General features: G+C 37.5%; 1 protein-coding gene and 1 non-coding gene across 3 annotated transcripts; both read right to left on the reverse strand.

Moving 5' to 3' along the window:
- Nucleotides 1-10,587: 10,587 nt before the first annotated feature.
- Nucleotides 10,588-13,569, reverse strand: LOC103433462 (PRA1 family protein A1-like). Of its 2 annotated transcripts, none has more exons than XM_008371726.4 (8): nucleotides 13,144-13,569; nucleotides 12,847-12,887; nucleotides 12,664-12,742; nucleotides 11,734-11,820; nucleotides 11,568-11,656; nucleotides 11,355-11,426; nucleotides 11,149-11,264; nucleotides 10,588-10,958 (listed from the first exon to the last, which is right to left on the reverse strand). In XM_008371726.4, exons 1-7 carry the CDS (start codon nucleotides 13,299-13,301, stop codon nucleotides 11,161-11,163), a joined length of 630 nt encoding a protein of 209 aa, XP_008369948.2. In that variant the 5' UTR covers nucleotides 13,302-13,569; the 3' UTR covers nucleotides 10,588-10,958; nucleotides 11,149-11,160. The 2 variants fall into 2 exon arrangements, with proteins under 2 accessions (XP_008369948.2, XP_008369949.2); XM_008371727.4 differs by having other exon boundaries at nucleotides 10,588-10,938; nucleotides 13,144-13,545.
- A 35-nt stretch (nucleotides 13,570-13,604) lies between these two features.
- On the reverse strand, nucleotides 13,605-13,678 carry TRNAV-CAC (transfer RNA valine (anticodon CAC)). The gene has a single exon. It is a non-coding gene; the product is annotated as a tRNA-Val (tRNA).
- Nucleotides 13,679-13,750: the final 72 nt, after the last annotated feature.

Below are 13,750 nucleotides of genomic sequence, written 5' to 3' on the forward strand. Positions count from 1 at the left end.
TTTCTCAAGTTTTATCAGGTACAGATCCTCTAACAATGGCAAAGATGAATAAACACAGACACCAGTGCAGATATGCAAGATTGTAGGATTCATGTTATCATTATGATAATGCATGAATAGTTAAAACAGGAGAACAATAACTATTCTACTCAAAAGTGTTTAGTTTATTGTTTTGTCTTGTGAATCAAATATATGGAGATGGTGACCATTTAAGAATGATTGAATAATAATCTGCTCAAAAGTGTTTACTATTCAAATCAATTAGATGATTCAATGTATATTGGAACTATGAGATTGACAAGATTACATTATTCATCTACTCAAAAGTGTTGAAAAACATGTAAATTGACCTTGTATCTTATCTTCCAGCTATACAAAAATTAATATGAACAACATCGTTGTGTTCATATGCTTATTGATGAAATGAGAAAACAGTATGTAAAAGTTTTCTCACTAAATGTTAAGATGCTGATTGAGATTTCTAACACAAAGAACTTTCGTTTATGTCCATCATAGCTCTGCATATAACCTCTCTTAATTTCAACAACATTGAAACTCTTAATGGTTCCAACTTCAAGAAGTGGAAGGAGGATGTCGAGATAGTTTTGGGATTGATGGATCTCGACCTAGCATTGAGAGAAGACAAACCTGCAGCCTTGACTGATAAAAGCATAGCCGAGGAGAAACTGAACTTTGACAAGTGGGAAATGGCCAATAGAATGTCTCTGATGATTATGAAGAAAGCCATGACACAACCTGTCAAATGAGGGATTCAAAAACTTGACAATGCCAAGGCATTTCTAGCTGCTGTTGGAGAAACGTTTATGGAATCAGAAAAGGCTGAGACAAGTACACTCCTCACACAACTTACCTCCATGAAATTTGATGGCACTGGGAGTGTGAGAGAACACATTCTCAGAATGGTTGATCTTTCCTTAAAGCTAAACGACTTAGAGGTACCCATGACTGATTAGTTTTTGGTTCATATGGCTCTAAACTCACTACTTGCGAAGTATGGTCAGCTTAAGGTGTCGTACAACACACAAAGACAATTGGGGGATAAATGAGTTGATTTCAATGTGTTTACAAAAGAAGGATCGGCTTAAAACTGATAAGACTAGTGAAGTGAATCTGGTGCAAATGGAGAAAGTGACCAAACCCTTCAGTGCTGGTTCATCGTTTTCTGCTGGTAAGAAGAAGAAGAAGAATATAATTTCTTCTTCTTTTAAAAATGCTAACACCTCTAAAGGATCTTTCAAATTTAAACCTATGAACACTGAGATAAAAAAGGAAAATGAGTGCTATTTTTCAAAAAGTCAGGTCATTTAAGAAAGAACTGCATTGGTTTCAAAAACTGGCTTACAAAGAAAGGTAAAATAACAAATGTTTTTGTCTATGTAGAGTCCAATTTGATTTATATTCCTCCTAAAAGTTGGTGGTTTGATATTGGATGCTCCATTCACATAACTAACTCCTTGCAGGGCTTCTAAAAAACAAATGAAGTAAACAATAAAGTCTACAATGTCTATGTTGGGAATGGGAGTAAGGTTGCTGTCGAGTCTATTGGCAGTGTTAAATTAGTCATGGGAGTAAGGTTGCTGTCGAGTCTAAGATTAATTACCAATTACTCCGAGTGAAGATAGTCGAACAGAAACTAGTGGGAACTACGGCGATCTAGGGACTTTATGCCCCTTACCCTTTCCTAACACACATCGACTGAGCCATATAGACCACCAACCCTGAAATGGCGATAAAATATCCTGATGGATGTGAAAAAGCATGTGCATATCTTGCTCCATAAAGAAGCAAAGATGTTGTCATACGACCGAGACAACACTCGGTGCCGAATCTACCTTTCGTTGAAGAAATCCAAACAACTATAGCATGCAGCTAGAGGGATTCAATCGAGCCTAAATATTGTAACACCTCAAATGACTAGCATGTAGCTAGATGGATTTGATTTCTAGTTTTCTTACATGAAGTGTCACATGGAAAACCCTCATTGTCTCCCAAGTCCTATCCTTGCCACCATTGATCGACAGGGTGCCTTATTTTCTTCTTTATAATTGAGGAGGGCAGTGGGTGCCGATCATATGTGATCATTTATAATGATGAGAATAAAGATGAAGATGCCACACCATGACAAGAGTTGGTTAGCATTGGTTATTAGTTTGTTATAAGGAGGTTACATATGTAATTAGATCAGTCACTTGTCAATAGTCAAAAGGCTATATATATGTAATTGTATCATTCTTTTTAATTAATGAGAAATACAATTTTCTTCATCCTTAAGAAAACTCTATTTTCTCTCTTATCTCAAAAACTCTGGATTTCTACATGGTATCTTTCGCCTTCTGCCTCACGGCTTATTCGATCTCCAATTCTGCTTCGTCTCTCTGATTCTCGCTGATCGTTTCTTCTAATTCTTCTCTTCAATTACCATGGCATCTCTGTCTGATTCTTTTTCTCATGAATCGCTTCAGCATTCTGCCCTAAATCCCTTGACAAACCCTAATTTTTCAAATTCGTATACTTCTCTCACAATTCAAAACATTGGAAGCATGGTTCCAATTAAGCTTAAGAGATCTAACTATCTTCCATGGTGTGCTTTGTTTACACCAATTCTCAGGCGATATAAACCTCTCGACATTGTTGACGGTACTGAGCCATGTCCGCCGCCATTTCTTCTCGATCGCTCAATCAATCCAGATTTTGAGATATGGTATGAAAAGGATCAGAATCTATTGATTTGGTTGAACTATACATTCTCGAAAGATGTCATTCCTTTCACTGTTGGTGTCTCTTTTGCTCGAGATCTTTGGATCAAGCTTGAGCAGGGTTTTGGTGGAGTCTCTGATGCTCACATTCATCAACTCCGGTCTCATCTTCAAGCAATTCAAAAAGGTACTCAATCTATGGCGGATTATCTTCAACAACTCAAAGAAATCTCTTATTCTCTTTTTGCTGCTGGTGCACCTATTTATGATCACGATCTAATGGTGGCTACTCTAGCTGGTTACCTGATGAATTCGAATCTTTCATTGATTCTATCATGTTACATCTTTCTTCCACGTCTCTCTATGAATTACATGGCCTTCTTCTCACCAAGGAACTTTCAATGTCTCGTCGTAAGAAACTCTCTTCTTCCAATACTGAGTGTTTTCAGGCATTTTCTGCTCAGTCTTAACCGCCTCTTCTTCCAACCCCACCGCCTCAAGCTTATGTTGTACAATCTCAACAATCTTTTTTATTCAACTCTCATCGTGGAAGGACTCCTAATCGGGGCAATCATTATCATAATCATGGTCGGTTCAATCATAATCATGGTCATCAACAAGGTTTTCGCAACTCTTCAACTCTTCCTTCTCCAGTACTCATGTTCCTTGTCAAATTTGTGGATCCACTAGTCATGAAGCTATTGATTGCTTCGATCGCATGAATCTTGATATCTCTAGGAAGATTCCTCCTACTAAACTTGCAATAATGTGTGCACAATACACCTCCAAGCCTTCTCCGTCTTGGCTTTTGGATTCTGGCGCCACATCTCACATCACCAATGACATAGCCAACATCTCTTCACCAACACCGTATACTGGCGAAGACAAAGTTTATGTCGGTGATGGTAAAGGTCTCTCTATACATCATATTGGTTCTTCTTCTTTGCATTCGTAATGTGGTTCCTCAAATGAAACACAATATGTTATCTGCATATCAATTTCTCAAGAATAACTACTGTGCCTTAACACTTGACTCTGATGGTTCTGTCGTCAAGGATCGTATTACGGGGATGACGCTTTTGCAGGGTCCAGTTAAAGATGGTTTTTACCCTCTGCAAAGCTATTCTTCTACTGGTCCATCTTCTGGATCCTCTTATGCTTTTGTTAGTGTTCACAGTTCAATCACATTCTGGCACAACCGGTTGGGACATCCTTCATCTTCTATATTTCGCAAAGTAATCTCTAGTAATAAGCTTACTATTAAAGGTACAAACTTTGTTGACTTCTTTTGCTCCAAGTGTGTTATAGCTAAAAATCATAAACTACCATTTGCTTCATCAACTACATCAACTTCCAAATCTCTTGAGCTCTTACATTGTGATCCGTGGGGACCAGCTCTTGTAACTTCAATGAGTGGTTTTCGATATTATTTGCTCATAGTTGATGACTTTAGAAAATATAGTTGGTGTTTTCCTTTAAAGACTAAATCAGAGGTGTACTCTACTTTTGTAATCTTCATAGCTTATGTTGAGAATATTGTTGATAATAAAATCAAGATCTTATGTTCAGACTCATGGGGTGAATTTACCAGCTTACAGTTTAAATCTTTTCTTCATACTCATGGTATAGTGCATCAACTTAGTTGTCCACACACACCAGAGCAGAATGGTTGTGTGGAAAAGAAACATAGGCATCTTGTTGAGACTGCTCGGACTTTATTAGTTGAATCTAATGTTCCTCATCAATATTGGGTTGAAGCCTTTACCACAACCATCTATCTTATCAATAGGCTACCTATATATGGTCATACTAAGTCACCTTAGGAGTTGCTGTTTCATAAATATCCAGATTATTCCACACTTAAGGTTTTTGGTTGCCGTTGCTATCCATGGTTAAAACCCTATATCTCCTTTAAACTTGATGGAAAAAGTAAGCCATGTGTCTTCTTGGGCTATAGTTTACAACACAAAGGATATCGGTGTTTAGATTTGGACACCAATCAAGTTTACATTTCAAGGCATGTCACATTTGATTAGAGTACTTTTCCATTTACAGAAGTCCAACCTGTTTCATCTTCTATTGATCATACTTCATCTCAATCTTCCACCTATTGATCTTTAATTTTCGATGCCCACAACATCTATCTCACCTCCACCTATGCCTATACACCAACCTGTGCCACATGTGCAACCTGTGCAATCTGTTGATGTTCTCAACATTCATTCTATGGTCACTAGATCCAAAAATGGCATTTATAAACCCAAAGCCTACACTGCTACCAAGCATCCACTTCCTTCCTCCACAAATTACATTCCCAATACTTATCTTCAAGCCTCTAAGTCTGAAAATTGGAGATTGTCAATGCAACATGAGTTCAATGCTTTATTATCAACTGGTACTTGGACTCTTGTTCCACCCTCACCCTCTCAAATGTTGTTGGTTGCAAATGGGTCTTTAGAATAAAAAAGAATCCTGATGGTTCTATTGAGAGATATAAAGCAAGACTAGTTGCTAAGTGTTTTCACCAAAAGGAAGGTATTGACTATACAGAAACATTCAGTCCCGTTGCCAAGCCAGTAACTATCATACTTTTGTTGTTTTTTGCTGTTCAATTTAACTGGTTTCTTAATCAATTGGACATAAGTAATGCATTTCTGCATGGTGACTTAAAGGAAGATGTCTTCATGACTCAACCCTTTGGTTTTCAAGATCCCAGCAAGCTACATCATGTGTGTAAGCTCAGAAAGTCTCTCTATGGACTTAAACAAGCTCCAAGGGCTTGGTTTGACAAGTTATCTCAAGCTCTTCAATCTCTGGGGTTTAGTCAATCATCATCTGATGCTTCTCTGTTTGTTTTTCAAGCTCCCACTCTAGTCATAGTACTAGTCTACGTTGATGATATTTTGGTGAATGGTCCTGATTCTCATAACTGCAATCAGTTTATAGCAAAGTTAAGCACTCTATTTCCAGTCAAGGACCTTGGACCATTACATTACTTTCTGGGTTTAGAAGTTCACAGAACCGCTGATACTTTGCTCCTTCATCAAAACAAACATGACTGGTGCTAAACCTTGTTGCACTCTTATTAGTTCAACCAAGTTAGATCACAGTGGGGAATTACTTGCCGATCCCACTTAATATTGAGCTCTTGTCGATGCCCTCCAATACTTAACTTAGACTAGACCTAACATCTCATTTGCAGTAAACCAAGTTTGTCAGTTTATGCATGCTCCTACTGTCATCCATATGTAAGCAACTAAACATATATTGAGATTTCTCAAAGGTACTCTTGCTCATGGTCTCTGGTTTAAGAAAGGTTCACTGCACTTATCACCTCTGATGCAGATTGGGCTGGTTGCACTTATGACAAACGGTCTACTAGTGGTTCATGTATTTTTCTGTGCACTAATTTAGTCAGTTGGAGTGCCAAGAAACAAACAAATGTGGCTCGTTCATCTACTAAGGCTGAGTACCGATCCTTAGCTCACATTGCTGCAAAGGTCACTTGGATATGCAAAGTGCTCAAAGACTTTGGTTTTTCTCAAGCTCACAAACCCACTCACTGGTGTGATAATATCTCCACCATCTCTCTTGCCTCCAATCCTATATTTCATGCTCGAACTAAGCATATATAGATTGATTATCATTATATTCGTGAGTTAGTGCTTGAAAATTTAGTTGCAGTTAAATATGTGTGTAGGCAAGATCAAATTGCTGATATTCATACCAAAGCCTTGTCAAAAAACAGGTTTCAGTTCCTGCAGTCCAAGCTTTCTCTTGGAATCTTTGATCCTTCCAAGTTTAGCTTGAGGGGGTGTAAAGATGAAGATGCCACATCATGACTAGAGTTGGTTAGCATTGGTTATTAGTTTGTTATAAGGAGGTTACACATATTGGTTATTAGTTTGTTATAAGGAGATTACATATGTAATTAGATTAGTCACTTGTCAATAGTCAAAAGGCTATATATGTAATTGTATCATTCTTTTTAATTAATGAGAAATACAATTTTCTTCAACCTTAAGAAAACTCTCTCTTCTCTCTTATCTCAAGAACTCTGGATTTCTACAGAGAAGGCCCACCTAATTAGGCATAACAAAATACTAAATTTGCCTGCTACATGAACAATTAGAATCAACCCAAATTGCAATCGAAAATTAAACGTACCAGATCAGATCCTAACCAATAACAGAATTAAAAAAAAAGGGTGTGATATCCACACATCATTTTTTACTTCTCCCACACATTTTTAGTTTTTAGCCATCTGATCGGATGAATTGAAGAAGATCAACAGACAGAAATTAACAAGGGATGTGTGAGAAGTAAAAAATGATGCGTGGATAGCACACCCCAAACAAAAAATGAGAAACAGAAAACAACATCATGGGAAGTTTTAATAGATGAAGAGAAGCGTCAATTAATCAACAAATTACTTCGGAAAATCACCAACTACAAGAATACTAATATTTGACCTGCATCCTTCTATATTTTCATCTGGACTCCTTCTTAGTAGCGATCATGTTTTACTGTAGCACGAACGGAATGATAGGACCCTCGTAGGAACTATGTATTTAATGTATAAGGAGAAACAGCCAAAATCTAAGAGCTCCTATACCGCGAATACATGATCTAGAATAGCCTGTATTCCTATCGTTTTCTACACTAAAACGAATGTTTGCTGTATAGCTGGTCCTAACCATGGATAAAGCTAAAAGTAAGGGGAGGAGAAAGCAAACTGATAAATATTCAACAACCTGCACAACCAGCATCGCAGCTAAAGCTGGCGTTTCCGGTGCTTCCGTTGGCATTCTGGCGAGGATTGGAGCCGAGGCAGCAACATATGAGACCCACCAACAGTATGAAACCCCAAACCGTCGCTAAAGCTTCTGCCCAGTACAGATAATGCTCCATGATCTTGACTCTTCCAAATGGCATCCTCCTCCTCTTCCTCTTCCTCCTCCTCCTCCCGCTCCTCTGCTTAAGTTGCTTTCCACCGTCGTACAGTCTTTATAACTTTACATGCGTGCATGCTGGTTTTCCCATGCCACAGTAATATATTTATGCTGGTTTTCTCACGCCAAACAGCTATATATATACATCCTTAATTTATTATTGGAGGGAATTAAAAAAGAGAAGAAAAATGGAATCAAATTATGATCTGGTGTGGAGGAATCGGCAGAGAAGGAAATCTGGGGGAGGAGAGGGAATTAGAAAAAGGGCCAAAATAACGTGGGCCACTCTGGATCCTTACAGCAACCCAATGTCCCCTACTCCCTCCTCGTCTCTTATTTTAAGCCACATAATAATAATTCTTTGTTTTTTCCTTCTTTGTGGGAGAGATTTCTTAATATGACCGGAACACGGGATGGACTTCATATGTTATCATGCAAATTGGATATAAGGGGTTTTTTTTTTAAAGTATCCCTCCACTTACATAATAACATATAATGTATATGTCCGTATTTTGAGCACTCTGTAAAATCTCTCTATTTGTGGGTCTATTGAAAAAATCATTAAGCACGTTTTCCACTCCCTTATGATTTCTAGCCATTAAAATGACTATATCAATACAAAATTAAAGGATGTGATTAAGTAGAGTGCGGAAATCTATTCTTAAAGCAAACATTTACCAGCAAACTGTTTACTCTGTAACTTTGGTAAATACAAAAGAATTTAATTGAGAGCAAAAAGTTTAAACTACACAATGTGTCAATCTTAATCAAGGTTCTAAAAACGTTAGGGGCTAGTCGGGCAGCGGGCTAGCGCCTAGCACCTAGGCGGCTAGGTGATCTAAGAGAATTTAGGTAAATTTCTTGTATATCTTGTAAATAAGTGCATATTGACACTTACAAAAAATTAAGCTTGTATAAACAAATGTAAAAAAAATATCCAACAAGTCCAAAATTTAAAAACACATTAAGCATATATGCCATATAACCATAGTGAGGAGTATTGTAAGATGACACATGTACAACAAGTTCACAATTTAAAACAACATAAAATGGAAAATAGGAGGAAAATAAGGAATTGAAGAATTTGAGAGATGGGTAGAGAGACGAAGTGACAACGGCTTGGTTTTGTATTTGTTTGTGAAATTAGAGTAAGAGAGAGCTACAAGGCACGGGTTAGAACTTAGACTTTAAAAAACAAAAACAAAAAAACCCACCCAGCCGCCTAGCACCGACTAGAGCCATCCTAATTTTTCCAGTCATTTTGCACGAAATGGCCTTGGTTCCAACCCGCCAGCGCCTAGGCCATTTTTTAAAACATTGATCTTAGTCTAAAATATCCATAATATCTCGATATTTCCATCGAAATTTCCGTATTTTTGGACTACCGATACTTCCGATATCATCGATATTGTAGACATTGTTAAGTCACTCATGTATCTTACCATGCAATGTATAAAGTGTAAAATATTGTACTAATTCATTATATATAAATGATTATGGTGTGTTTAAACTTCTTTCATTAATTATTACATATTTTCTACACTCACAATGTTTGCCAGCTCGCTATATAATCAACTTAAATCGGTTATATCTATCATGCAATGCATTTCCTTCCAATTTTTTGTGATAAACTAATAGATAATTGACTAAATAAACATCCTGCAAAGTTTCAATAAAAATTTCCAAGTTTTTCTTACAATTTCCGTGGTTTTTATTCAATTTTTATCGATATCGATAATATCCCGATATTTCCATCTAAATTTCCGTATTTTTGGACTACCGATATTTCCGATATCATCGATATTTAATACTTTAATAACTAAGCATGTGTGCAAATAAATTGTTTTTTCTACTTTTATTAATGTTTTCCTTTTTTTGATCTTGTGTGCAATATGGACCCACTCTAAAATACTAGTATAATCAGATCTTTTAGTAGAAGCTTATAAATATAACAACAATATCTGGATGGCATAATACATCTGTAACCAGGCGCTTTTTCCTCTCTTTCTTCCCACCAAAATTCCTTTGTATAAAGTAGGCGGCGTTAGGTTAGATTAACAAACCAGTTCAGCTGTTACAATTAAAATAATAATCTGACTTTTGCATGCTAATTAAGTAACAGGAAACCCAGTTGATGGGCAAAATATTTTAGGTATTAGTAACCGTGATTATTTGTCTATTTACACTTACAATTACAATTATGAGTAATCATTTAAATAAATACGCGATTATAGGTTATTACAAGTATTACCCACGAGAACAGACGTGTACCCATATGACCATCTTTTTTGTTTGCAAATGAGTACGCATTTAACTCTCTTTGTTATTTCCTCTCGAGCAACAGGAACACTAAAAACTCCAACACAGACGTGAGGTTTGACTTCTAATTAATGAACCAGTTAATCTCGATCTATATTTGGACCACCCATAACCGTGCCTATCCCTACTCAACACAATAAGCAAGGTCGATATTTAAAGATTTATAACATGCAAAGGAAATTGCTTGACGAAATTAATATTAGTATCAAACATAACAAGGTGGCCGTGTATCGTCTTAAAACAAATCCAAAGACATGTTTCTAGGTTAGCGGCCGATCATTAAGATTGGTTGACAATTTGTGTCCCCTAAAGAAATTCACAAATAACCATTCTTTGCATGTTTGACCACACGTATCATGGATTCATGGCTACGATTCTTTCTGTATCTCACTTATCACACAATTAGACTAATTAAAGTTATCAAACACGAGTCTAATCGTGTAATGAAGAGTCTTAATTCGATCAAGGGCGGCGGCGCAGGACAAAAAAAAAAAAAACACGGGATCTACCGCAAGCAACGGAAACCTAATAACAAAACTAGTTCCAACATGCAATATCATTTATGGGTATACTTCAAACGCATTAGATAATATAACTCATGCAACTAAATCACTACATTTTATTAACGGCAACAAAGAGTTTATGACAAGCAAAAGGGCAATGAAGAACACATGCCCATAAATTTTCTATGAATGTTAGCAACTACTGCACATAATAAGGCCGTCTTAAATATTTCTTACAAATACGGGCAGTGAAATGAAGCAGTTTTCTTTACACTAACAAAGTTCATCACAATTTACATCCTGCTGGTGATTTGCAAAGGGAAGAGGCGGCTTTTACCTGAGCTCCGAGAGCTCCAGTCCAACCAATATTATTTGAAAGCAGCCACAGCGAAGCTCAAGTTTAGAATCGCATATCTTGTATGAGATTCGCAATCAACAGCACAATGCCTAAAAAGGAAAATAAAAGGCTGTTGAAGAAGAAACAGGTCAAACAAAACTGTATCAATTCATTTGTAACTACTCAAAAAATGTAAATACATTTCAGTGAATACATTAGCAACTGCAAGCTAGAAAAGTACACGGTTGACAACGAGTACAAAACAAAACGAACCCACGCAAAAGCATAGTCAAACAAGAATCAAAGCAGGATTCACTCACATCTTAGGAAAGCTAAAGCTCACTATAGTTGCGCCAAACTGCTCGGAATTCCTCACGGTAAGTGTTCAGGCGTGCTTTCAAGTTTGGCGTTCTGAAGCTTGCATGCAACAAAGTGGCTGCGAGACAGAGGGACAGAGAGAGAGTAAATCCATTAGAAAGCAACCAGCATGTGAATAAAATGAGTATATTTTAGGAAAGTATCATACCAAGAAGTCCAAAAGTGACTGCCCACAATACAGTTAAGAGACCACAGGAGACGAACCATAGAATGAAACTCACTACAAATAGGAAATAAATGGTTAGTAAGCAATGAAATGATTACTAGTTGATAGAAGTGAACACCAAAAAAAATATTGAAGTCACAAACTAGCTTGCTTTGACTACTCCAAAACAAAATATAGGAAAGAAGATTTACGTACCAGAAGAGAATATCATGACAAACACCCATCGAGGCCGTCCACATATGAATATTGCTCTTTTAGCAGATGGACGTCCACGAATTACAGGGCTGGAAATAATTCAACAATCAATAAAGCAACTGTACTGGGTTCACAGCAGGTTCAATGATAGGCAACCAAAACTTACGTAAGAGGAGGTCTCATCTTTGCAGCTAAATGTGGAGAGAATTGTCTCACAGTTCTCGATACTTTCTCACTAAAGGTACCTGCAAAGCTGTAGCAATGATACTTACAACAATGTCTTCAACAAATAACTGATAGTAACCAGTAAGAAATAAGAAATAAGGGATCATATAACTTATGCAAGATGCTTGTAGAAAGACCAAAATGACCCTAACTATTGAGAAGTGCATATCATTGAAACATGAATTCTTCTACTATGCTAAACATGAATAATGGCAACCCTATTGCGTTGCTGAGTCTCTATGATAACCCACCATATTCAAGATATTGAAGGTACAGGTAAATGGTTGTTCAATTTGAGTGAATCAGAAAAGGATTACATATGAAGTAAACTTCTAGCATTTTCAGAGAGATTGGAGTTGACACGTTTCCTTAACAAGTAAATCCATCTTCTACCTTCAAGTTGGGCACAATATTATTCCTTCCTTCAACATACCTTCAATATAGTGAGTTATTGAATCCTAGACACCAAACGAGACCTATATGGTATAAGTAGACTCATCTAAAACTGAACTTCAAATACTCTGCTTCATGACTTCATCATCTAAAGAACCACTTTTTCTCATCTAAGTTTCTGTATCACCTTGTCAAAACCCAAAGCCTCAAACTCATTATAAGATAAAAACCAAAAATTACTTGGAGGTACCAAATTATTCTGCAAAGAACTGAAACACCATAACATGCTTAATTAAGCAAACAGCGAGGTAATTACCGGAACAAGGACAGTGCAGCTATTTCCAAATAACAAACTGATGCCCATTCAAGAAATTTAAAAAGGAAATGCCAAATTAATGGACAGAACAGAATCACCCAATTAATCCAAAACTTGACACTCAGTAATCACAAGTATGTGAGCAGGATCAGAGTGTATTACCTATCATTGAGGAAAGCAATGCTTAGCGCGGTAAGAACAGCTGCGATGAGAGCGAGTGGCCTCCGGAGAAAAGCCAAGCCTGTAGTCGAAATTGGAGATTTAAAAACATGTATGTAGGCGCGTAAACGGAAGCCATAAGAGGGATAGTTAGAGAAAGATATTGAGGCTGCCTTGTATACTCACCAAGAACTAACACGATCAAAAGGAAGTAGTTGGTCCTGTAGCTGCACAACCATGCAAATTTTGAAAAATCGCAAATTAAACGATTAAACATAAGTAATTGAATGTTCAAACACCCAATCTCAGATACTTCATAATTTTAACCGAATTCATCATGAAAAAAAAAATTGGGACTTCCACAAATACGAAGGGTATAGATTCGAACTTCAACAGTCAAATTTAACAAGGTGAATTTAGAAACAAGATTCAGAGAGAGATACATATATATATATATAGAGAGAGAGAGAGGAGGGATCGTACTAGTAGAGATTGCATTTGAGGCGGCTATTCCATTTGGAAGAGGATCTGGGGACGGTGAACCTGGAGAAGAATTCGGAGAGAGGGCGCGGCGGAGACGACCAGTCGACTTCGCGGAGGGCGTCGATGACATCCTCGGCCGTGACGCTGCCCCAATCCATTTCTGTAGTGGCGGGTTCGAAACCCTAGCTAAGACCGAGTCGGACGGAGAAGAAGGTGTGCACTGAGGAAGAAGGAGAGCGAGAAATGGAGACGGCGGTCTGTGACAGAAAAAGGAAAGAGGATCGCCGAGAAAGAACGTATTGGGAGGAGGTCGGTGGCGGTGGGCGCGTGATCTGGAAATTGGAGAATGGGGGGAAATGAAATGAATAGATGCTGGGGGAAGGAGACGGGAACAAGTTAAGGACGGGATATTGGCGAGTAAGACGCCACCCGCGAAAATTAAAAAAAAACAATTGAAAATTTGTCTGAGCCCGGGTTCGAACCGGGGACCTCTAGTGTGTGAGACTAGCGTGATAACCGACTACACCACCCAGACGCTTTTGTTCTTGTTCGTTGTTACCCTTATTTTGAAGTTATTTCAACACTTAACCGTGGGAAGTTTGGTAAC

The sequence above is a fragment of the Malus domestica genome, chromosome 04, assembly GCF_042453785.1.
Source record: "Malus domestica chromosome 04, GDT2T_hap1".
In the NCBI taxonomy this organism is placed as follows: Eukaryota; Viridiplantae; Streptophyta; class Magnoliopsida; order Rosales; family Rosaceae; genus Malus; species Malus domestica.

What these genes read in the sequence shown, in the direction of transcription:
- LOC103433462 (XM_008371726.4), bottom strand. Translation starts at nt 13,301, where the DNA reads ATGGATTGGGGCAGCGTCACGGCCGAGGATGTCATCGACGCCCTCCGC. An exon ending in TTTGATCGTGTTAGTTCTTG is followed by an intron (nt 12,743 to 12,846) that starts GTGAGTATACAA and finishes TTTCGACTACAG; the next exon opens with GCTTGGCTTTTCTCCGGAGG. An exon ending in ATTGCTTTCCTCAATGATAG is followed by an intron (nt 11,821 to 12,663) that starts GTAATACACTCT and finishes TCATTGCTACAG; the next exon opens with CTTTGCAGGTACCTTTAGTG.